At 51.5% G+C, this 25,567-nt stretch overlaps 1 protein-coding gene and 1 non-coding gene across 2 annotated transcripts; one reads left to right on the top strand and one right to left on the bottom strand.

Moving 5' to 3' along the window:
- The first annotated feature begins 648 nt into the window (after positions 1 to 648).
- LOC134007703 (cilia- and flagella-associated protein 47-like) lies at positions 649 to 25,171 on the top strand. Its single transcript, XM_062447333.1, has 62 exons — positions 649 to 955; positions 1,189 to 1,343; positions 1,739 to 1,854; positions 2,311 to 2,449; positions 2,682 to 2,907; positions 3,642 to 3,808; positions 3,982 to 4,079; positions 4,953 to 5,182; positions 5,345 to 5,667; positions 5,772 to 5,924; positions 6,215 to 6,401; positions 6,664 to 6,763; positions 6,879 to 7,095; positions 7,268 to 7,512; positions 7,589 to 7,719; positions 7,809 to 7,931; positions 8,110 to 8,241; positions 8,325 to 8,402; positions 8,532 to 8,679; positions 8,868 to 8,953; positions 9,038 to 9,203; positions 9,322 to 9,407; positions 9,515 to 9,689; positions 9,792 to 10,011; positions 10,120 to 10,353; positions 10,466 to 10,566; positions 10,850 to 10,999; positions 11,154 to 11,370; positions 11,587 to 11,805; positions 12,056 to 12,137; positions 12,346 to 12,441; positions 12,745 to 12,946; positions 13,112 to 13,209; positions 13,408 to 13,524; positions 13,782 to 13,916; positions 14,106 to 14,222; positions 14,357 to 14,512; positions 14,585 to 14,673; positions 14,776 to 14,901; positions 14,976 to 15,043; positions 15,240 to 15,382; positions 15,761 to 15,869; positions 16,105 to 16,331; positions 16,946 to 17,087; positions 17,410 to 17,603; positions 17,757 to 17,900; positions 18,053 to 18,226; positions 18,532 to 18,643; positions 18,757 to 18,819; positions 18,928 to 19,201; positions 19,379 to 19,486; positions 19,586 to 19,697; positions 20,071 to 20,175; positions 20,706 to 20,862; positions 20,978 to 21,058; positions 21,167 to 21,413; positions 21,506 to 21,597; positions 22,013 to 22,141; positions 22,229 to 22,403; positions 24,324 to 24,485; positions 24,589 to 24,757; positions 24,864 to 25,171. Exons 1-62 carry the CDS (start codon positions 812 to 814, stop codon positions 25,080 to 25,082), a joined length of 9,390 nt encoding a protein of 3,129 aa, XP_062303317.1. The 5' UTR covers positions 649 to 811; the 3' UTR covers positions 25,083 to 25,171.
- On the bottom strand, positions 1,965 to 2,036 carry trnad-guc (transfer RNA aspartic acid (anticodon GUC)). The gene has a single exon. It is a non-coding gene; the product is annotated as a tRNA-Asp (tRNA).
- Positions 25,172 to 25,567: the final 396 nt, after the last annotated feature.

Here is a 25,567-nt window from a genome sequence, read left to right on the forward strand (position 1 = left end):
GTGGCGTAGCGAGACATGGCCAGTCCAGCCCTGTATACTATACATATCTTTCTTCAAATGTTTCCAAATCAAGAGTTGATGGCCCAGCACAGCCACACATGAAGACCTTTCCCTGGCCACTTAACAGGATGACAGAAGACATTTTCAAATTGTTATGTCAAATTGTGTTCTTTATTATTGCTCTCTAACAGAGTTTATGTCTTGTCACATATTTTGTTGATATTAAATCATTCAGAGTAATGTGTTTCTAGTTATACGCTACTGTGTGTTAGGCCTACGCGTGAAGTATTGAAATTATGTAAAAACGTTGATTGACAAACATCAATCAAACGTCATTAAAAAAACTAAAAGAAACTATTCAGTCGTTGAACTACGGAGCCCCTGAGAGGACCTGTGCATAAAACAATCATTGAGTATAGACTTTCTCGTACGCACGGAAACGTGGTCCCTTCAAGGGCTCCCTATTGAACACACCTTTACTCAGCAAACATTTTTTTAATATATATTTGTCACCCCCTAAATCTGTTAAGCGGTCACATATCTGCCCAGTGACCACCCCGTCCCCATGAAATATTTCTCGCTACGCCACAGCGACTAAACCTTGAAAAGTCGCCATTCGCTCTTTTTCCTGTCAACCGTAAAATAATCTTGTTCTTCCCCGGTGCCTAGCAACCCAAACTGTCAACTCGACAATGGTTGCTGCTAAGGCTGCTCTATAGGTATGCCGACCACTAAATATATAAATAGCTTGTATTAGAAAACCTTTTCGCATTTTAGCCCTGTGGTCAACAACGTTCAGCTCGCCGACATTATGGCAGTAAATACAGTTCGGATCAGTCCTCCCGTTGTTGAGTTCACCGATGTAAAAGTTGGAGAGGTTTACAAGACAGCTGTCACGGTAACGAACATTGGCAAGTCCTCGAAAAGAATGCGAATGGTTGAACCCATATCAAAGGTTAAGTCAAATTAATTTCTGTCATTATAGCTTTGTTATTCTTGTTGCTAACTGTCGTGCATGCACAAAGATAAAAGTGCATGGTAGGTAGACTATATGGAGGACCATAAGACTATGCTTTTAAGCTAACCTAATCTTTGTTGCCTCTTGTACAAATGTTTCAAACTTCAAATGATAACAAGTGTTAACATCACCCCCACCCATCTTCTTCAAAACACACACAAACCTCCCAGTTGTTCAGATTGAAGGTGAACAACCCATGCACCTCCATAGCGCCTGGGTTGTCCATGACTGGCTGTCTAGATTTCACCCCAGACAAGGAGGAGGAGGTACGAGACCGTTTGCTGCTCCTCCTCGAAGATGAGGCTACAGAGATCCCTCTGTCAGCGTAAGGACCAACACGCATGTAACACACATGATACTTATTCATTCAGAAGTTATTCATACATTTGGCATGTTTTAGTTACGGTGAATTCGGGTAATCTGGGACAATTTTTGCATGCATTTTCTCATCGGAGCTTCCTGATTGACTAGTGCCCTGACACTTTCTGTGACACCACACCAATCACATTTTGTGATTTCAGTCACATAACATCCATGCTAAACCTAGGGTAAAAGTTCTGTGGACTAGACATTGGCATAGCAGGGAAGAAAACGCTCTGGAGTTTAGGTGTCCCACGTTACCCAATGTCCCAGATTACCCAAATTCCCCCTATGTTACAAGGTCTATGTGTTTTCTTCTCTAAGAAGAGATTTGTCTGAGATTTGTGTGTTATCTTGCAGGTTCCCAATGGCTTGCTCCCTCCAGATGGAGTCCCTGGCTGATTTTGGTTCTGTCCTGGCTAACAGCCAGGTGATCAGTAGGGAGGTCTCCCTCACCAACCAGGGCTCTGCTCCAGGTTTGTTAGTGGGCAGCTTTCACAAAGCAGTTTGGTGGTGGTAATCCATGTCATGATTGGGATGGGAAGTTATTGTAATAATGTTATTATAAATAAAATAAAAAGTAGGTCTCCCCGTCGGGGAATTGAACCCCGGTCTCCCGCGTGACAGGCGGGGATACTGACCACTATACTAACGAGGACCAACCTTCTATTATCTGAAAAACATGACGTTTTTAACATGACCAAAGCAATACATTATCATAGTTGATAATGTATTATAATATATAATCAATATATTATTATATTATTCATTAGTTTGTAGCTGTGCTTAATTTAGCTAGTTCTACAATGTTATTCAATTCACCACACACTCAACCAATCTACACTCCATACTGTATATATGCCTAGCCTCTGTCTCAATGCTTCTTAGCCTGGATGGTTGACTATTTATTTGTGCAATGTTGTGTCCTCAAGGGGTGTTTGAAGTGCTGTACAATGGAGACACATCTGTCCGGCTGTCTCCTTGTAGCGGTGTGGTGTCTCCTGGTGCCACCCAGTGGCTGAAAGTGGAACTGTGTACAAACAGAGCCAGGCGCATCAGAGAGCAGGCATTGTAAGAGGAGAACCCACCTCTCCTTCACTCGCTTTCTCCTCCTTAACCATCCATCCGTCCTTCCCTATCCATATCCTACCTCTTATTCCTTCCCTCCTCCACTCTCTCTTGTTTCCTCCCCTACCTGTACCTCCCCTTCCTCTCCCCCCTTTCACATCTGTCTGACTTCTACCTGAGGGCAGGGTTTGAATTGTATTGTAACTTAATGGTGTCTTCCTCTCCCCCTCCCCAGTGTGAAGCTGCAGGGGCGGGCGGACGTGGTCCTGAGGGTGCGTGCCGACGTGCAGGAGCAGAGCCTGGAGCTCCAGGGCCCTGAGGGGCGTCCTCTCTCCTGCCTGCGTTTTGGCTCGCTCTACTTTGGCACAGCCGCTGTGGAGACGCTGGTTGTGAGGAACAGCGGACCGCAGGCCTGCCACTGGGTTGTGGTGTTGCTGGAGGATGCTCCAGGAACTGAACTGGTATACACACATGCTCTGTACATGTTTTACCATGCTAAACAAGTCCATGACATGCCAAGAACCCCAGGGCGTCTTCAAAGTGAAATCCCGAATTAACCAGAATTATGTCAACAAAGTTGAATGAAGTACTGAGAAGAGGTATGACTGAGTAAGCCTCTTGTAACCACTATCAAAGTTAAGGTTCACTATTTTATCTTCAATATCTTACATTTTCATTATTGTATATATAGACAGTTTAATAAGGGGGTCATCTGATCAAATTAGATTATTGTTTCACATTTGATAGAAGTACTGTAGGTCTACCGCTCAGAGGAACTGTTGTCTCAGCTGTTTGACCCGGCTCATTGAAGTGGACTGCAATGGCGTATGTTGTCAAAAAGAGTGCACAAAGAGCACAGCATAAGCATAACCAGGCCTACCCTATAAAAGTTGTTCATTTTTGCTCAGAAAATTATATAATAGTTTAGTAACAACCACCCACCAACACACAAAAGTTGACTATTTCAGCTTTGGATTTAAATTGGCCGCTTTTTGTTGGTTTTCTTGTGATTCCCTATGGGGGTGCTAATGAGATGTATACCTTCTATGGCACAGACAAAGTTCCATCTTGAAGGCCGTGCATCTAAACAAAGCAAAACACCGCCCCCCTCTCCTGGTCACCAGCTACTCACAGCACAGTCTCAGCAAACGTGTGCACCTAGACCGATAGGTGTGTGTCATGCACGTGTGTTCAGGGTACGGACATCCAAAGGAGTACTGATGCTGCCCTTGTGGAGAGGAGCGTGACGAACGCAGCGGTAACCATGGACGCCAGGCGCGTCGTCACCTGCGTGCCTAACGAGGGTCGCCTGGGCCCCTACGAGAACGCCAGCCTGTCTGTGTGCTTCAGCCCAGTCAGCAGGTAGCCCACCTCTCTGTGTGTGTGGGGGGGTACCAACTTCTCCCATGTATTTTACCAATTTATAATGTGGTAGGCTTGTGTGGCCTGTACGTGTGTGTGTGTGTGTGTGTGTGTGTGTGTGTGTGTGTGTGTGTGTGTGTGTGTGTGTGTGTGTGTGTGCGTGTGTCCAACAGGAACAGCGAAGGCAACAGCAGACAAGATTATTCCCTCTTCCTATTGTTTGACATGGTGGAAAGGAAACATGGCTTCACACATCAGGGACTCCGTAATGGTACACACTATCACATACACACACTATCACACACACACTATAACACACACACACACACACATTTTGTCTGTGTTGTCTACCCTCTGCATAGTCTGTAAAATGGCAAGATGCATGACTAACTGCAAACCAAATCTACCTACGGGTACAGACAAAATAACCTGATTCGGAAAACACACTTTACCCACACACACACACTCACTCATCAGAAACCCCCACACACACTCACACAGCAGAGACTCCCCACACACACTCACTCATCAGAAACCCCCACACACACTCACACACCAGAGACTCCCCACACACACTCACACACCAGAGACTCCCCACACACACTCACACACCAGAGACTCCCCACACACACTCACACACCAGAAACCCTCACACACACTCACACACCAGAGACTCCCTACACACACACCAGAGACTCCCCACACACACTCACACACCAGAGACTCCCCACACACACTCACACACCAGAAACCCTCACACACACTCACACACCAGAGACTCCCTACACACACACCAGAGACTCCCCACACACACTCACACACCAGAGACTCCCCACACACACTCACACACCAGAAACCCTCACACACACTCACACACCAGAGACTCCCTACACACACACCAGAGACTCCCCACACACACTCACACACCAGAGACTCCCCACACACACTCACACACCAGAGACTCCCCACACACACTCACACACCAGAGACTCCCCACACACACTCACACACCAGAGACTCCCCACACACACTCACACACCAGAGACTCCTTACACACACTCCACTAGAGCTGAAACATGCAGGCTGAATCCAACACATGTGCACACCCCTCCACTGGTGGTCACGCTGCGGTCCTCCTCCCCAGGTGGGGGTGCTGTGGAGCTGGCGGTGACGGGCTCAGGCCTGCCCATGGCCCTGGTGCCCAGCCCCTCCCTCCACTTCAGCTTCCAGGACTGTACGCCGGGACAGCGCGTGTCCATGCTGTGTGTTCTCCAGAACCAGTCCCACCTGTTGCCACTCAACTTCCGCTTTTGCAAGATCGCCAACTTCATCAGCGACCCGCCCACTGGCGTCATTGCCCCTGGACAGTCCCAGGTAATGGATGGATGGATGGATAGACAGAATAGAGAATGGCTAGATCATCTAGTCTGGGGGAATGGTGAGAGAATCATTACTGGTCTGATACCCAGTGGGGTTATGTTTGTGCGTGTGTCTGTGTGCGTGCGTGTGTGTGTCAATGTGTGTGCGTGCGTGCAGGACGTGGTTCTGTCCTTCTCTCCTCACCAGATGGGCCGGTTCCAGGTGCACCAGCCCCTGAAGGTGATTGGACAGGTGGCTCGCGTCAACCCGTCCTCCGTGAAGCTCCGCCTCTGCAGCTTCCACACCGTCACCCTGCACCTATCAGCTGTCTGCCACGCCCCCAAACCCGGCCCTCGAGGATTGGTTCCTTCTGGCATGCTGTGCTCGGCTAAGACGCGCCTCCACAGGCACCGCCAGAGCGAGAATGGGGCGGGGCTACTAGCCCTCCCAGACAAGCCCATGGCCCGCCTTCGATCTGGCTTCCCTGACACACAACACAGGTAACTCATCCACACGCATCAACACACACCATATGGACATGAATGCTCTATGGGCCTGCTGTGTGCTTGCCCATGCACCTGAGTGTGTGTGTGTTCCCTTCCAGGACCATCTTCACAGGGGTGGAGCGCTACCGCTACATAGACCCAGACTACAGCTACAGCGAGGAGGAGGAGCAGCAGAGACAGAGACACAGGCAGCTCTACCTCACCTTCATCAGGACCCTGAGAGAGACACGCCTGCACCGCAGCTCTCTGAGGTGGGAGGGGGGGGGGCACTAGAACAAGGAGAGAGAGGTGGAGGGGGGGCTACTAGAGCAGAGAAAGGGAGAGAGGGAAGAGGCCTACTGGAGCAGGGAGAAAGGAGGGGAGGGAGGCCCACGGAGCAGAGGTAGAGAGAGGGAGGGGCCTACTGGGGCAGAGGGGGGGGGGGGCCGAGGCCAGTGGAGCAGAGACAGTGTGAGGGGTGGGGCTACCTGGGAGCATGATGAGTCAGGTGGCCTGCATGGTGTACATGCAGTGTTCATACGACCATATGATCATGTGACAGGTCCCACAGAGAGGTGGAGGACGAGGTGGACATTGGGATTCGTCCGGCCGAAGGGCTCTCCCCACCCAGACTCTCCCTGCAAGACCTGGAGACCAATCAGAGCCCTGCAGAGGGCTGCGGCCAGCAGAGCCAATCACTGACTTCTTGTGCCTTGGCAGCCATGAAGATCAGCCCCACATCCAGACAGGTGTGGAGGCTTTTACATGTCTACTCTCCTTTCCGTCTGCCTAGTTCTGGCCATGCTCAGTTTGTGTTTTGAGCTGAGTAGAGATGGTCAGAGGAAAAAACATCGTATTCCGTCCTCTCAATGATGTCCCCTCTCAACATCCTTCCATCCCTCTCTCTCCCCCATCCCCCTCCCACCTCCCCTCCTCCCACCTCCCCTCTCCATGTCTCGACACTTCTTTTCCCCCCCTTCCCCTCCCCCAACCCCCCCTCTCTTTCCCCAGGTGGAAACGGCGGGGATGAATGCTGTTCCCTCCACCCTACAGGAAGTGTCCGAGTGCAGCAGCAAGCTCTCGGCTCAGCAGCTCCACAAGGTGGTCGTAGGTGGGAACTGCATCCGCACGACATTCGCTCCATTTCCATTGCCAAACGTTCAAATCCTTGCCCAATGATCCCTCCCTCCCTCTCCCTCTCCCCCCCCCCCCCCCCCTCACACCAGGACCCAGCTCAGTGGACTTTGGGGAGGTGTGTGTCCAGTCAGTGTGCGTGCGTCCCCTGGAACTTGTGAACAGTCTAGGAGTGTGTGTGTGGGTGCAGCTGGAGCTGGGCTGTCCTGAGCTGCAGCGCTCCTCCCCCCTCTCCTACGTCCTGCCCCCCGTCTCCAGGGCCACCCTCCCCCTCACCTTCCAGACCTCCGAGCTGGGACACTTCTACAAGTCAGTCAGTCTGTCTGCGTATATGACCACCTGTGTCTGTGTGTATACGACTAGCTGTCTAGATGTCGGTGTTGGTGACTACCCATCTGTCTGTATACCGTGTCTGTATACCGCACATCGTAGTGTGCTTGCGTTTGACTGAGTACCTTTTCATCGGTGTCGGTGCTCCCAGGTCTGTGTCCTACACAGTGAACAGCTGTCACCCTGGTCAGGTTCTGGTCGTGGCCCGGGTGGTTCCCCTGGCGCTGGAGCTCTCCGCCCCCGAGGTGCTGCTCAGCCCCGCCCATAGCCTGCTGGCCCAATCAGGGTACAGGAGCTCTGTCACACTGCGGAACCGTGGTAACCAGGTGGCCGACTTCACCTGGAAACCCATCATCGCAGAGGAGGGCATGGCCTTCTCTATACGCCCTGCCACAGGTAACGCACGCACACACACACTCGCAGTGCTTACCCACCCACAGACCCTGACAGTGTGTGTGTGTGTCGTTGGCAGGGTGTGTGGAGGCCTCCAGTGAGCTGGAGTGCGAGGTGGTGTGGCACCCGTCCTTCTGCTCCCCCCTGGAGGGAAGCTTCCAGCTGTGTGTTCACCAGGGTAACACCACACACCTGCGCTGTGTCGCCAAGGTCTGCGTGTGTGTGTGTGTACGTGTAGGTGTATTTGTGTGTGTGTGTGCTGGTCCAGGGACAGTAAGCCCCCTCTCTTCTTCCCCCAGCTAGGAAGGTCCAGTGTGCATCTGTCAGAGAAGCAGCTGGTGTTTGGATCAGTACCTCTCAACCTGCCCTCCAGCAGGACCACCAGACTCCTCAACACTGGACACAACCACGTACACTATCAGGTCTCTGCTGTGTGTCAATGTGTGTGTGTGTGTGATGTGAGAGTCAATACAGGTAAAGAATGTGAATGGTGTTTGGAGTGTGTGTGTGTGTGTGTGTATACTGTTTAAATATGTGTGTCTGTATCTATAAACTGTTTGTATACTGTGTGTGTGTGTGTGTGTGTGTGTGTGTGTGTAGGTGCTGGATGTGTGTCCCCTGCCGGGGATGACCGTGAGCCCCTCGGAGGGCGTGGTGCCAGTGGGGGGGCAGGTTGACATCACTGTGCTGCTCACGCCTGCGGCCGTCATGAAGTTTCACACCCGAGTGAAGGTAAGGTGTGTGTGTGTGTGTGTGTGATACTGCAGCCTGAGTTAAACAGACGCTAACAGTGGCCTTGTTTGTTTGTGTTCCAGATAGCACTGAGGAACATGAAAGCCCTGGAGCTGAGGGTGGGGGGGTCTGTTGAACCTCCTCTGGTGGACATTGACGTGGTGAGTGAGAGCGCGCGCGTGTGTGTGTGGGGGTGTTTCTGTGAGGAAGAGTGTGTTGCGAAAACTAGCGAATACAGAGAGTCTCATTCCCTTTACTATGTCTCTCTCTCCGTGTCTCTGTCTCTCCAGAGTTCGTTCCTGTTCCAGGGGGTCTACGCTGGGTCCAGTCGCGGGGTTCCGTTCAGGCTGCAGAACCGCTCCCCTGCCCTGGCCCGGGTCCACTTCCTCCTGGACCGACACGCAGACTTCACCATCCTCCTGCCTAGCAGCGTCACAGGTGTGTGTTTAGGTCCAGAAAACACACAACTTCCCCTACATCCCCACCTGCCTGTTTATTGGGGTTGACTGTTTTTGTTGGTTTGTTGTTGAATTGGCTTCATCTCTGCCTGACTGGTTCTTTGCTCAAGGTCTTGCTTTTCTTCTCTGGCCTCTGCTTGGCGCTCTGTGTGGGTGTGCGTGTTCCAGGTCCAGAGGCAGGTCCAAACGGGTATGCGTGTGACCTGCAGGCTCTCCAGACTGTGGACTGCGCTCTGGTCTTCTCTCCCAAACAGGTGAGCTCCCCCCCCCCCCCCCCCCCTCTCCGTGTGGAGTCCTGCAGGCGTGGCCTGGGTGTAGTACTGTGCTCGTTACCACAGGTGGGATCGTATGACTTCATGCTGCCCGTCACCGTCAACGGCGTGGGCTCTCCCTCGACTAGCGCCGGCTCCGCCCCTTCCGCCACGGCGAGCGGCGAGCACGTCGCCGCGCCGCGCCCGCCGACGGTCACGCTGGAGACAGTGTCACGTCGCGTGCAGGCCACGGGTGAGAAAAGGAGTGAGGCTGGCTGACTTGTTGATTGGCTGCCTGATTTGTTGACTAGCTGATTAAAGCTGATTGTCTTCCCGATTGACTGGCTGGTTCTGTGTTGGTGTCCTCCCAGCCTTACGAGGACCTCTTGAAATGTCCCCCTCCACGCTACAGTTTAATATGGAACTTCTCGAACCGGGCTCCACAACGCTCACACAGGTAGTTAGCAATAACTGCACATGTTCCATGATGTGTATGTGTGTTATAGGGGGTGTTTGTTTCTTGATTTCCTTATCTGACGTGTGTGTGTGCGTGCATGTGTCCAGACAGTGGAGCTGAGGAGTGTGTCCCAGGAGTGTGTGTTCTGGAAGTTTGACTGCAGTGCTGCATCAGCACTCTTAGGGGGTGCCAGGTTGTTCCTCTCTCCTGCAGGGGGCTCCCTGCTACCCGGCGACACCCTGACCATCACTGTCGCCATGGAAACACACAGCCTGGCCCCAGGTGCGTGTTCGTTAGCGATATCCCTGTTTATGTGACCAACTACAGCCTGAGATCTGGGTCAGGGTCATGCTATCGTCTGAGGGGGTGTGTCTTGTGTTGTAGTTCCTGGGGGGCGTGTCCAGCTGTCCCTCCCACTCTACGCGGGGGGCGAGGAGTGGATGGAGGTGGAGGAAGGCTGCCGTGCCTACAGAGAGCTCATGGTCTGCCTCACCCTCTGCCCCCCCACTATCACCTTCCTCCCCCCTCGAGTCCTCCTCACCCCCGCCCCACTGGACACCCCCACCACCGCCACACTCACCCTGCTCACCTCCGGATACCCCAGGTCAGTACACATACTCACACACACTCAAACACAATGCTGTACAATACAATACGATTGCACAATACTGTATACGGGCGTTTTACCATCCAGTGTGTGTGTGTTGTTCAGGGGCACGAGTGTTAGTGTGGAGGTAGAGGAAGTGGAGTTGGATGATGGAACCAGGCTGAGGCCTCTGACGGTCACCCAGCCTCAGGGTGGCCCCCTGCCAGCCCAGCCCCAGGATCAGGCGCGGGACCACACTCAGGACAGCTGGTCCTCCATGGCGTACACGGTGACCTTCTGCTGCCCCCAGCCCCTGTCTCTCTGCTCACCCATCACCTTCATAGACCACCTCAACAACAGGTAAGCCACTACGCCTTCACACACCCTCCAGCCCCTCTCTCTGTCTCTCTGCTACACCCCCCCCCCCCATCTTGAACATGGACCACTGACCTGCTGTCTTTGCCCCTCCCAGGTTTCAAGTAGAGGTGTGTGCTACGGCTGATAACTGTTTGCTGTCTGTGTGGCCCTATCTGGCCCTGCACCGCTCCCAGCAACACATCGTCCTCAAGAGTGGTAACACATACCTACATGATACACACTCAAATACTTTGTGTATTCTGCTATTTCTTGTAGGAACTCACAATTCAGTCCCATTTAAAATCCCGTTTTCCCCTCAAACCTTCACCACAACCCAAAAACCTGAACCCTAGCTCCTAACCCTACCCGTAAAATGATCCCCAACTCCTTTCATTTGAAACTTAGACCCCCTCGAGACAAATTTTCCTTTCCTTGTTTTACTGTTCTTGAGGGGACATCTGGTCGCACACACTTAACATGCTCACTTGTGTGTGTATAGGTCATGTGAACAGTGATTCAGGGGGTTCCCAGCTGGCGGGGGAGGCGGTACTCCAGCCTTGCTACTCTCCTAGCTCCGCCTCCCACTACACTGGCTCCACCTCCTCCACCTTTGCTGTCCACAGCTCCTCCTGCAGCCGCACCCTCTCCGGTCAGAAAACTGTGTGTGTGTGTGTTTGTTTTGCATTTGTTGTTTTTAATACAGGTTTTTACCCATTTCTGTGAGTGAGTGTGTGTGTGTGTGTATTATCATTAATGGTATCATCTGTGGTGTGTGTATACCTGTATATGTGTGTGTGTTTCAGACTCAGCATTAGACAGCCGCAGTGACAGTGTGTGTGACACTCAGGCTAGGACAAAGGAGGTGTGGCCTCCAGGTGAAGGCATCCCGAGCTTCCCACGGGCGGAGTCAGAGGAGGGGCTATACTACCACAGCGTCCTATTGGCTGTCCAGAAGTGGTTCAGCCTATTTGGCTGGCCACGTGGTCCCAACCCCATATCGCTACCGCACACGCTCAGAAGGTGCTCGTCCCCGTCTCGTTACCGCACATGCTCAGTAGCGAACCTCTATTGATGCTCGGTGTGGGATATACGATCACATGGACATTTTGACAAGTTTGACAGTTATTTCTCCCTCTCTCTTTTCATGTCTGGTTGACTGGCAGCCTGTTGAGACCCTGTCTTATTGTCTGCCTGGTTTAGTTGGGTTCGTTGTTAATTGCCTGATCTCTCCCTCAGGGTTGAGTGTAAGGTGCAGACGATGGAGGTGGGGCCAGGCAGTGGGCGGAGCTTCCGTGTGAGTCAGAGACGGGGCGTGAAGACAGTGAATGACATGCTGTTGCACCTGGCGGCCACGCCCCTTCCTGGTGCCTGCTCTAGCCAATCACTTCCCTCCAACCCTACCTTGCGACTCCAAGAGCTCCTTGACCAGCACTCAAACCTGCTTGCCTTCCTTAGGTAACACACACACACACCCTGCTCACTTTCCTGAGGTAACACACACACACCCTGCTCACTTTCCTGAGGTAACACACACATCCTGCTCACTTTCCTGAGGTAACACACACACACCCTGCTCACTTTCCTGAGGTAACACACACATCCTGCTCACTTTCCTGAGGTAACACACACACACCCTGCTCACTTTCCTGAGGTAACACACACACCCTGCTCACCTGCGTCCATGTGTGTATATGCTTATGTGTAGGGCCCAGGGAGCTTGTCTGTCTCATATCAGACCTGAGTATCTGTTAGATCTGCAGGAATTCAACCACTGGAGAACACAGCAGGTACAGAGGACACACACTGACTCACACACCCACTCACTCACAGTATGATCCTTTTTGAAACAGTTTTACATTTAGTTTGAGTTCCTCCTAATTCCCCTTATTCATTTTAGTCAGTGATAACTCTGGACATTTGAATAATGGATTTTGTCTTCATTTAAGTCAACTTTATTCATAGTTTTTATTATACACACACTCTCTCTCTACCCAGGCCCTGACAGAGCAGCGGACCATAGACTACAGCAGCTGTGACTACGAAGCCCTCAGCACACGAGCCTGGACTGACGTCCTGCTGCAGACCTACAAGGTTACACACACACGCTCGTATTTCCAGTTTTGGTTGTCCCATACACATCGGAGGTTTGCCACATTTTAGTGGAGTGTTCTCACTTGAAATTCATTAAACTATAGAGTCTGCTGATTACAATGCAAGTGAGGTCTTTTCCTCTCGAGGTATTTTGCTCTTGCTGTGCCCTCCTTACCTGATTGTATAATGGTGGACTGTGAAATTGATAGTACTTTTTTCAAATACCTCACCATTTTCAATGGGCTGACGAAACTGTGTGCCCCGTTGTGTACCCCCCCCAAACCCCCTGCCCCCCCATCCCAGGTGCTGGTGCTGAGGCGTGTGAGGGAGGTGTGCAGGGGCCCCCAGGGCCCTGAGGGGGTGGAGCAGGGAGCTGTCCCCAGGATCGATCCCTCCCCTTTGGCCAGTAACGTGTACTCTCCCTGGGAGCGCAGGCTTCTGTCCTGGCTCAACCTGCACTACCACAACACCAGGACCTCCATCTGGGCCTCGGACTCCTGCAGGGGTACGACCCTCACATCTCACCATTACTCTGTGTGTGTGTTTGTGTGTGTGTGTTCGCACATAACCCGGATAGTGTGTGTTTATGTTTTAGCACATATCCCAGATAGTGTGTGTGTGTGTGTCAGCACATAACCCAGACTGTGTGTGTGTGTGTGTGTGTGTTAAGGTGGTGTGCCATCGGCGCGCTGGGTGGTGAACTTTGAGCTGGACCTGGCTGACGGGCTGGTGCTCGCCGCCACACTGGCCGCTTACTGCCCCTTCCTGGTCAGTGTCTCCTCGTCCTCTCATCTCTGTACTTCCTGTTGCCACAGTCAACACTTCCTCCTGTTGTTCTGCTGGCCTGGGAGGAGCCCCGAGCCACCTGTGTGATGTAATGGAGCTAATGCTGTGTCCACCCTCTCTGATGATCGTGCCTGTACTTCCTGTTGTGATACGAGTGCTCCCTGGGTTTTTCCTGGTCAGATCGGCAGCCATTTTCAGAGGATGTACACTAACAGCTGCAGCCTGGAGCAGAACCTCCACAACAACATCATCCTCTGCCAGGCCCTGCAGACGCTCGTCCTCGGACTAGACATACAGGTACTAGACTGGACTAGACATACAGGTACTAGACTGGACTAGACATACAGGTAGTAGTCCAGACCACACATACAGGTACTAGACATACAGGTACTAGACTTGACTAAATATACAGGTACTAGACTGGACTAGACATAGAGGTACTAGACATGGACTATATAAACACGTAATATCAACACCTGATGCACATCCAACCTTAACCCTAAAAGTTGAGTTTTTTGAAAAACTAAAAGTAAAATTCGGTCATTTGTGTGTAGCCTACAGAGTTGTCGGACCCTAACCCAGTCCTGATGCTCATGCTGTGTGTTCACCTGTATGAACACCTGCCCCAGTACCTCCCCCGCAGGACCATCACCTTGTCAGGCAGCCTACACTCCAGCTTCACCAAACAGGTACCACACACACACACTCGCTCACACACACAACCTTCACCAAGTAGATACACACACACACTTACTTCCTGAAAATATTGTGAGGCCTCATTTTCATCAAACTTGGACCCCACACAGAGGCATACAACCTCAATCGAAGCTGTATCATACACTGAACTTCACCGCCAGAACTGTGTGTGTGTGTATCAGGTGCGTCTCAGGAGCCCATCCTCCAGTCCTCTGCTGTACCAGGCTTCCCTCCTGGGGAGGGACGCCCACCTGTTCTCCCTCCCACACGGACCCTCCATCACCATCCCCCCCAAGTCAGTACCCTCCCCCGCTCCCCTCCTCCTCCATCTCCGTTCCTCCTCGCCCGTCATACCTTCTCTTCCCCGTTCGACACCTCCTCCCCGCCTCCGCTGTGCTCTGCTGAGGCTGCAGTGTGTCCTCCCGTCCTCCAGGGGCCAGCGCGGGCGGAGCTGACGCTGCGGTACTCGGGCTCCTTCCTGCGGCCCAGGGAGGCGGCGCTGCTGCTCTCCCCCCGCTCTGCCGTCGGCCCACGCGGGGCGCCGCTGGTCTTCTCCCTGAAGACGCAGGTCACGCACGTCACCCCGAGCGTGAGTCTTGGTGTGTGTATGTGTGTGTGTGTGTGTCAAGATGTGGTGACCCCAGGCTTGTCTCTTCTCCAGGGTGTTGTGAAGTGTCGATCTCCATGTTACCAGCTGAAGAAGTTGCAGATAAGGGTGACCAATCCCTTCAGCCAGGACGCCTCCTTCAGGTATGTGTGTGTGTGTGTGCAGACTGTTGAGGTGGCTGCGCTGGATGGTACAGATCTTTGACTCTGTGTGTGTGTGTGTGTGTGTGTGTGTGTGTGTGTCAGGGTGGTTCTGGTGGAGTCCGGAGAGAACCCCCTTCAGCTGGATGACAACCAGAGCATCAAGGAGAACCTTATCCAGCAGGTCACCTCCAAAGCCGACCACAACCCTAACCCAGACAGTACAACCAGGTTAGAACCAACCCTAACCCAGACAGTACAATCAGGTTAGAACCAACTCTAGACCCAACCCTAACCCAGACAAGTCTGTTGTGTTTCAGTCAGACAGAAATAATCGACACAGAACACGCCTCAGGGAATGAAAATGATCAAGGTCAGTAACACACAAATATAAATAAATCTTATACACACACACACACACACAGTCTCTCTCTCTCTCTCTCTCTCTCTCTCTCTCTCTCTCTCTCTCTCTCTCTCTCTCTCTCTCTCTCTCTCGCAGAGCCTGTCTCAGACACACACACACACACAGACGTGTGCATGTAGTACTGCATGTTGTACCTTTCCTCCAGGAGAGAGGAGTGGTGTGTGTGAGTTCCACACCCCGTGCAGCAGGGTGTGTGTGCAGGCAGGACAGACAGAGGTTCTGGAGCTCCACTACCTGCCCTTCCAGCTGGGTCAGAGATACTGCTCCCTGCTGATGGCCAGCACCCAGGTACCCCTGAGCTGTGTGTGTGAGAGAGAGAGAGAGAGAGAGAGAGAGAGAGAGAGAGAGAGAGAGAGAGAGAGAGAGAGAGAGAGAGAGAGAGAGAGAGAGAGAGAGAGAGAGAGAGAGAGAGAGAGAGAGAGAGAGAGAGAGAGAGAGAGAGAGAGAGAGAGAGAGAGAGAGAGAGAGAGAGAGAGAGAGAGAGAGAGAGAGAGAGAGAGAGAGAGAGAGAGAGAGAGAGAGAGAGAGAGACTGTGTGTGGTTGTATGTATGCAAGAGAGAGACATGTGTCAAGCTTGTGATGTGTGACATGAAGTTGCCACATGCAGTCAACCTGTTAATGTTCCGGTCGTGTGTGTATAAGAATGTTGGCATGTGTGTCTGTAGGTCGGGGAGCTGGTGTACCTGGTGAGGGGGGTGTGTGAGCTGCCTGTCCCCTCGCCCTTACCAAGCCAGCCCAGCCCCTGGACTGTGGCCCCCAGCAGCGGCCCCTCTGGTCTGTTCTCTCCTCTGCATGCGTGTGTGTCTGGGACACCTGTGTCTGTGTGTCTTGTAAACCCGTGGCTGTGTTCGTATGTTTATTTCAACTTTTGTATGTCTGTATACCTGTGTGTGAGTATGTATGTATGTATATATATATATATATATATATAATTTATTTTTTACATGTGTGTTTGCATATTTGTTTACCTATATGTGTATTTGTTTACCTGTGGTTGTGTGTGTTCCAGGAGAGTGTGAGGCGGGGCCGACCTTAACCCTCCGCTGTGGCGTGGGGGAGGTGTGTGAGGTGATGGTGTGCGTGCCGCTGGTGAACGTCCAGTGGGAGCGCGCCCTGGCGGCGGTGGGGCAGCGGAGGATGAGCGAGGAGGAGCTGCGGCGGCGTGCGCTCACACAGACCCTGGACAGCAGCTCGGTCAGGGCCGGCGTGGCCGCCAACACACTCACAGACTCACAGGTGCTATCTGTCTGTATCTCTGTCTGTCTGGCTGTATCTCTGTCTGTCTGGCTGTATCTCTGTCTGTCTGGCTGTATCTCTGTCTGTCTGGCTGTATCTCTGTCTGTCTGGCTGTATCTCTGTCTGTCTGGCTGTATCTCTGTCTGTATGGCTGTATCTCTGTCTGTCTGGCTGTATCTCTGTCTGGCTGGCTGTATCTCTGTCTGTCTGGCTGTATCTCTGTCTGTCTGGCTGTATCTCTGTCTGTCTGGCTGTATCTCTGTCTGTCTGTCTGTATCTCTGTCTGTCTGGCTGTATCTCTGTCTGTCTGTATCTCTGTCTGTCTGGCTGTATCTCTGTCTGTCTGGCTGTATCTCTGTCTGTCTGGCTGTATCTCTGTCTGGCTGGCTGTATCTCTGTCTGGCTGGCTGTATCTCTGTCTGGCTGGCTGTATCTCTGTCTGGCTGGCTGTATCTCTGTCTGGCTGGCTGTATCTCTTTGTCTTTGTCTGACTTTATTTTTAACAAACTCTCAAACAGATGCAAACTTCACATATTTTTTCTGACTGTGTGTGTGTGTGTGTGTGCGTGTGTGTGTGTGCGTGTGTGTGTGTGTGTGTGTGTGTGTGTGTGTAGGCCCTACTGGTCCATGGTCCAGCCCAGTATCAGAAGGTGGACTACAGTGTGGAGGTGTCTCTACCTGAACACTTCACTGTGCCAGACTCCATCAGCCTGCCTGTGGCCCGCCATGCCACTCTGCCACAGGACTCCCCTGCAGGTACACATGCACACACACACACACACACTAATACATGTTTGCATGGCTATTCTTTTGGGAATTCAGTTCCATTGAAAATCCAGTTTTCCCTAACCCAAAAATCTAAACCTAGATCCTAACCCTACAACTGCCCCAACCCTTAATGTAATTCTAACTCTAATTCTAAACTTAATCCTGAACCCCCTGAGAAATAGTACACTTGAACTTAAACATTCCTTGGTTAACTATTATTGAGGCGACTTCTGGTCACACTCTCGCTCTCTCACACACACACACACACACACACACAGCTCCCCCTAACTGGTGGTGTCCTGTGCTCCAGACTCGGAGGTGGTTCTGGTTCCGTTGCTGTTCCAGGCTGGCTGTGCGGGCCTGTTCTGCTGCCAGCTGGTGCTGCGCTCCTGGAGGGACGTCAGGCTCCATCTGCTGGAGGCTCAGGTCACTGCACCTGGTCAGCACGCTCACCTGGACTTCAGAACACCAGCACACCAGCCTGTCACCCAGGATATCCCTCTGGTGAGGACTGTGTGTGTGTGTGTGGGGGGGGGGGGTATGTGCAGGTGTGTGTGGTCTTGTTTGTGTATGTGCAGGTGTGTGTGGGGGTTGTGTGTGTATGTGCAGGTGTGTGTGTGTGTGTGTGGGTGTCTCAGCTGTGTCCTGTCTCCTCAGAACAACGAGAGCAGCCGAGACTGGAGGCTGCGGGGCGTGGTCGTTGGGCGGGGCTTCTCTGGCCCCCCTGTGCTCTACCTGAGGGCGGGGGGGAAGGCTCCCTACCCGCTCACTTTCCAACCCTCCGCACAGGGTGTTGTCACGGTAACTGCCTCCCCCACTCCCAATCCTCCTCTTCCTCTCTAGGTTAGGGTTTCTTAAACAGGCCTCATTCCTCTACTTCTTAACCCTGGGGAAAACCACTTTTTGTTTTAGGTAAGACTGTCACGTCTCATTTATGTGTGTGTGTGTGTCAGGGCAAGCTGTCTCTGCTGAATGACAGCAACGGTACAGAGCACATCTTTACCCTGCGAGGGCGGGGAGAGCGCCCCCTGCCTGTGGAGCAGCTGGTACTGCACTGTCCTGTCAGACAGACCTCATCCTGCACCCTGCACGTCCCCAACTACAGCCAAGACACTCTCACCTGCAAGGTACACAAACTCTCACCTGGAAGGTACACACACACACACACTCACACCTGGAAGGTACACACACATACACTCTTATCTGCAAGGTACACACACAGTGTCTCATCTGCAAGGTACACACATGTCATTTCATTGCTCAGTGTTCTTTAGTCAAGTAGTTGTCAGTGTGTCTGCTAGCTTGATTGCTCGCTTAACAGCAGCCTTGCATGGGCAGACTGGCCTTGTACTGAACGCAGTACACCAAGTTACCAGAGGCTGCTATCAAATGCTGTGTGTGTGTGTGTGTGTGTGTGTGTGTATGTGTGTAGGTGGAGTCAGACCTGTCCTTCGTCAGTGGTGCAGCTACCCTGCAGATCGAACCAGGTTGCACCCACCCCTACACACTCTCTGTGTCCCCATGGAAACGGGGGAAGCACACTGGTGAGCCCAACTTCAAAAGTGTGTGTTTGGGTGTGTGAATGTGTAGGAGTGTGTGTGTGTGTGTGTGTATACTGGGGAAAGTTGACCAAATTCACTTTGTCATTGTCTTTCAGGGTCAGTGTCGTTTGTTGCTATGGAGATGGAGGACAGGCAGGAAATTGATGGACCAAATGCAGGTACACAGCATCACGACTGCCTGTGGAGGGATTTGGACTGTGGGATAGCGCTAATATGTGTGTGTGTGTGTGTGTCGTGCGTGCGTGTGTGTGTGTGTGTGTGTGTAGTGGGCTCCTCTAGACAGTATGAGGTTTGGTTTTCTCTAGAAGTTGCATGCAGTCCGGCCCCACCCACGAAGGTCGTCGTCGTGCAGTGTGCTGTTCAGAGCTGTGTTACCGTGGAGATCTCAGTTAGCAACCCACAGGCAGAGTCTCTGCTGCTGGGGGTGTGTCTGGAGGGAGAGGACCTGAGTGGGGACAGCCAGGTGTGTTTGCCAGCGGCCGGAAGCCTCACCTACAAAGCTACTTACAGCCCTGCCAGGGTAGGACACAGGACCGGCAGGTACACACACACACACACACACACACACAACCATTATAAGTTGGGCATGGTGATATTGTTGGCTGGTTTTACTTGAATAATGTGTATGTGTTTGTGATGGTGTTGTATGGCGTTGTATGGCGTTGTGTGGGTGTGTGTATGTGTGTGTTTGTGCGTGCGTGCATGTGTGTGTGTTAGTGTGATCTTCCAGTCTGAGCTGCTTGGAGAGTTCTGGTATCAGTTGAACCTGCTGGCTGAACCACCTGTCCCAACCACATTACCCCAGAGTAGCTGTGAGCTGGGGAAGTAAGCACACACACACACACACACACACTGATTTGAGGTATATGGGCATACACTCATGCCTAGCAGTAATAATTTACATCCATGACTGTGTGTGTGCAGATGGACCAGAGAGTGGATTTCTCTAGGCAATCCCACAGATGAGACCTTAGAGCTGGATGTTGTCAACAGCAACCCCCGCAACTACACTGTGGAGCTGTGCACAAACAGCCCTGTCAGTACACACACACCCTTACATTCACACACACACACACACACAGCCTTACATTCACACACCCTTACATTTTCTCACACACACACACCATTACATTCACACACACACAAACACCCTTACATTCACACACACACACGCACACACACCCTTACATTCACACACAGACACCCTTACATTCACACACACACACACACACACACACACGCACACACACACACACACACACACCCTTACATTCACACACAGACACCCTTACATTCACACACACACACACACAAAGTCAGTGCTCCTATAGGTGTTCCATTCATTGATAGTAGTTAACCACTACTATCAGTGAATGGTAATAAGTGTGTGTGTGTGTGTTTGTTTGTAGCTCATCGTAGCCCCCCACTCCTCTACCAAGGTTCCGGTCCGTTTCAGCCCGTCAGCTATCGGAGCAGGAAACCATACTGCTAACATCACCTTCACCTGTCCTCAGGTAACACACACACCTTTCCTTCACCTGTCCTCAGGTAACACACACACACCTCTCCTTCACCTGTCCTCAGGTAACACACACACACCTGTCCTCAGGTAACACACACACCTCTCCTTCACCTGTCCTCAGGTAACACACACACACCTCTCCTTCACCTGTCCTCAGGTAACACACACACACACCTGTCCTCAGGTAACACACACACACCTCTCCTTCACCTGTCCTCAGGTAACACACACACACCTGTCCTCAGGTAACACACACACACCTCTCCTTCACCTGTCCTCAGGTAACACACACCTGTCCTCAGGTAACACACACACCTCTCCTTCACCTGTCCTCAGGTAACACACACACACCTCTCCTTCACCTGTCCTCAGGTAACACACACACACCTCTCCTTCACCTGTCCTCAGGTAACACACACCTGTCCTCAGGTAACACACACACCTCTCCTTCACCTGTCTCACACACTCTTCGGTCTCATACACACATCTTCGTTCTTCCCTCCCTCTCTTTCACCCCACCAGTTGAAGGAGTGGCGATTTGTGCTGAGTGGGCGGGGCCTGGTGCCAGGCAGGATGGACCCCCTGAGTGTCTCGTCTCTGATTGGCTCCCACTCCTCACTCATCCTTCCCTTCACCAATCCCACAGAGCACAGTGCTCTGCTGCATATCAGCCTCTCAGGTCTGTCATACAAGCACACACACAAGTGCCTGTCCACACACTCACATGCCCACCCACCAATACATGTTTGGAAGGAGTGATGTTGTGCCCCCTGCACCCCCCCCCCCCCCCCCAGATGAGGATCCCAGCGGGGGGGCCTGCCCGGCGGTCCAGCGAGACAGCCAGGTCTTCTGTATCCCCCTCAAACACACACACGGTCTGTCAGCCCCTGACACAACATCTGCAAGTGTCCATGTGTAGACCGTCTGTGTTTATGCATGTGTAACGCCTTTGAGTGACGTGTGTGTGATGTGCGTGCGTGCAGGAGTGTGTGTGCGTGCGGGGGCCAGTGTGGATGTTCCGGTGGTGTTTGCTCCTGACTCCATGCAGCTCCACCAGACCTGGCTCTGTCTCCGGCTGCACCCTCTCCAGGACCTGCAGGACCAGGAACACACACCCAGCCACCAGGACCAGGAACACACACACGCACCCAGCCACCAGGACCAGGAACACACACACGCACCCAGCAAGCAGGACGAGAACCAGGGGGACACACATATGGACAAGTCAGGGTGTGTTGAACTGTAATGTGTGCGTCAGGTATACAGTGTGGGTATTTTGTGTGTGTGTGTGTGTGTGTTTTACATTTCTGTGTTTGTGTCAGGTGTGTGGTGGAGAATGGGCGTGTCAGTGCTGTCTGCTGGGTTTATCCCATCCACGGGATCCCTGAGGCTCCGCCCAAACCTTCTCAACCAGGTACGCTACAACAGATTTACCAGCTATCACTGCTGTATTATATCAGCTATCACTGCTGTAAAAAAACAGCTATCACTGCTGTATTATACCAGTTAGCTATCACTGCTGTATTATACCAGCTAGCTATCACTGCTGTAAAAAACAGCTATCACTGCTGTATTATACCAGTTAGTTATCACTGCTGTATTATACCAGCTAGCTATCACTGTTGTATTATAATACAACAGTGATAGCTAGTGGGGGGGCTACGATGAGCTACAAACAAACACACACACACACTTATTACCATTCACTGATAGTAGTGGTTAACTACTATCAAGTGTGTTCAGCTATCACTGGGAAGGTGGCGTGTGAGGCAGGGTGAAGGGTAGAGTCGTTTACCTGTTTGTGTGTGTGTGTGTGTGTCTGTGTGTAGCGGAGGTGGTGTGTGAGGCAGGGCGGAGGATAGAGGAGAGGATAGAGGTGCTGTTTACCGCCTGCATCCCGGGATCCTCCACCCCCGCCAACAACCAGGACCAGAGCAGCAACACAGCCCCGACCACAGGTGTGTGTGTGTGTGTGTGTTTGTTGCTACTTTGCTTGGATAACGTGAAGTGAATTGCTAACGTTTGTGTGTGTGTGAGTGTGTCAGGCTCCCTTGTATGTCTGGAGGACTTTCTGTGTGAGCTACGTTACCATGGTGAGGAGGAACGGGCATGGCTGGAGGGCTGTGTGTCTGTATCTCTACTGGAGGGGAAGAGGGACCCCCAATCTGGCATCGTCTCCCTCAGCCTGGGCCTCACCTACGCCCCCCACAGACCACTCAGGTACCGCACCCTCTGTCCTGCCTGTGCTCCACTCCTCTCCTCTGTTCCCCTCTCATCTCACTCCTCCTCTCGTCTCTTTCACCCTTGTCCTTTCCTCTTTTATCCTCATCTCTCCTCCTCCTCCTGTCTTTTTCTCTTCTCCTCTCATCTCTTACAGTTAGGTCCATAAGTATTTGGACATTGACACAATTTTCATCATTTTCGCTCTGTATACCACCACAATGGATTTGAAATGAAACAATCAAGATGTGCTTTAAGTGCAGACTTTCATCTTTAATTTCAGGGTATTTACATCCAAATCAGGTGAACGGTGTAGGAATTACAATACATTTTATATGTGGCCCCCCCCTTTTTAAGGAATCAAAAGTAATTGGACAATTGGCTGCTCAGCTGTTCCATGGCCAGGTGTATGTTATTCCCTCATAAAGGGAGTTCTTTATTTCATTGACAAGGAGCAGATAAAAGGTCTAGAGTTCATTTCAAGTATGGTATTTGTGTTTGGAATCTGTTGCTGTCAACTCTCAATATGAAGTCCAAAGAGCTGTCACCATCAGTGAAGCAAGCCATCGTTAGGCTGAAAAATCAAAACAAACCTATCAGAGAGATAGCAAAAACATTAGGTGTGGCCAAATCAACTGTTTGGTACATTCTTAAAAAGAAAGAACGCACTGGTGAGCTCAGCAACACCAAAAGACCCGGAAGACCACGGAAAATAACTGTGGTGGATGACAGAAGAATTCTTTCCCTGGTGAAGAAAAACCCCTTCACAACAGTTGGCCAGATCAAGAACACTCTCCAGGAGGTAGGCGTATCTGTGTCAACGTCAACAATTAAGAGAAGACTTCACCAGAGTAAATACAGAGGGTTCACCACAAGATGTAAACCATTGGTGAGTCTCAAAAACAGGAAGACCAGATTAGAGTTTGCCAAAAAACATCTAAAAGAGCCTGTACAGTTCTGGAACAACATCCTATGGACAGATGAGACCAAGATCGACTTGTACCAGAATGATGGGAAGAGAAGAGTATGGAGAAGGGAAGGAACTGCTCATGATCCAAAGCATACCACCTCATCAGTGAAGCATGGTGGAGGTAGTGTTATGGCGTGGGCATGTATGGCTGCTAATGGAACTGGTTCCCTTGTATTTATCGATGATGTGACTGCTGACAAAAGCAGTAGGATGAATTCTGAAGTGTTTCGGGCAATATTATCTGCTCAGATTCAGCCAAATGCTTCAGAACTCATAGGACGGCGCTTCACAGTGCAGATGGACAATGACCTGAAGCATACTGCGAAAGCAACCAAAGAGTTTTTTAAGGCAAAGAAGTGGAATGTTCTGCAATGGCCAAGTCAATCACCTGACCTAAATCCAATTGAGCATGCATTTCACTTGCTAAAGACAAAACTGAAGGGAAAATGCCCCAAGAACAAGCAGGAACTGAAGACAGTTGCAGTAGAGGCCTGGCAGAGCATCACCAGGGACGAAACCCAGCGTCTGGTGATGTCTATGGGTTCCAGACTTCAGGCTGTCATTGACTGCAAAGGATTTGCAACCAAGTATTAAAAGTGACAATTAGATTTATGATTATGTTAGTTTGTCCAATTACTTTTGGTCCCTTAAAAAGGGGGGGGGCCACATATAAAATGTGTTGTAATTCCTACACCGTTCACCTGATTTGGATGTAAATACCCTGAAATTAAAGCTGAAAGTCTGCACTTAAAGCACATCTTGATTGTTTCATTTCAAATCCATTGTGGTGGTATACAGAGCCAAAATGATGAAAATTGTGTCAATATCCAAATACTTATGGACGTAATTGTGTGTGTGTGTGTGTGTGTGTGTGTGTGTGTGTGTGTGTGTGTGTGTGTGTGTGTGTGTGTGTGTGTGTGTGCGTGCGTGCGCGTGTGTGCGAGAGACAGGTGTTTAGCAGAGCTGGTGGTCCGGTGTGTGACAGGAGGGCTCTGGAAGTTTCCCATCAGGCTGGTTTCCACTGCTCCGCAGGTTGATGATGTCATCATCATCGAGGCAAGAGGGCTCCACAAGACCTCTGCTGTGGGCTTTCGCCTGACCAGCCAGAACAGGTGTGTGTGTGTGTGTGTGTGGTAGGACGGGAGAGTAGTTGCGTCCGATAAGGGACGTTTCGTGGAATGACCTCCATGTCTGACGACAGTGTGTGTGTCTCAGCTACCCAGAGGCCTTCACAGCAGGCTTCCTCCCAGGCAGCGGGAGGGAGTTCACGGTGGATCCGCCCTCGGGAGAGCTGCTTCCTGTGGGCTCGGCTGGAACACTGCTCACCGTCTCATTTACTCCCAGCATGTACAGCAAGAAACACCTCGCTACGCTCCTGGTCCAGGTACACACACACACACACACATATACACGCTCTGAGACTTAACACTGGTAATGCAGAAGAATTGGTTGAAACCTTTGGGATTGACAGCTGTGTGTCCGTCCCCCAGACACCAGACATGCAGTGGACCTATGAGGTGCGAGGAATGGCACCTGCATATACCCCGCCCCTCTCTCCTGGCTCCACTAATGGGATCAGTTCCACAGGGACCCGCCCATCTGAAGTTCGCCAGCGGAACTTTGTGGCTAGAAACCTTCAGCTTCCTGCCCTTGCTAACTCCTCCCCCTTTAGACGCAGAGCTGCAACTTTTGTGGCAGACACACAATAAGCTACACAAACCTGAACTACACACGCACACTAGCTCTGTAACAGAAGAAGGATTATATTTCTGATGAATAAACGATTAGCTTTCCCATTGCCTTGGTCTGATCTGTGTGCGTGTCGGAAGGGGAGGGGGGGGGGGTGACAGAACAAGAGTGGAGGTGAGACGTTTCAGGAGAGTGGAAGAGAGACAATAAAGAATAATGGTAGAGAAATCTGCAGAGGGGGAGTGAGGTTAGCCCATGAGAAGAGAAGTTTCAGCAGCCTTCACCTGAGAGGCAGATTAACCAATCACATGTCAGCGCCAGCTTTGTCTTTGATGTGAAGTCTAATTAATGCTGCAGCACTTCTTTGTGTGTGTGTGTGTGTGTGTGTGTGTGTGTGTGTGTGTGTGTGTGTGTGTGTGTGTGTGTGTGTGTGTGTGTGTGTGTGTGTGTGTGTGTGTGTGTGTGTGTGTGTGTGTGTGTGGGGATCCAGGGAGACACCTCAGCT

Source organism: Osmerus eperlanus, chromosome 21 (genome assembly GCF_963692335.1).
Source record: "Osmerus eperlanus chromosome 21, fOsmEpe2.1, whole genome shotgun sequence".
In the NCBI taxonomy this organism is placed as follows: Eukaryota; Metazoa; Chordata; class Actinopteri; order Osmeriformes; family Osmeridae; genus Osmerus; species Osmerus eperlanus.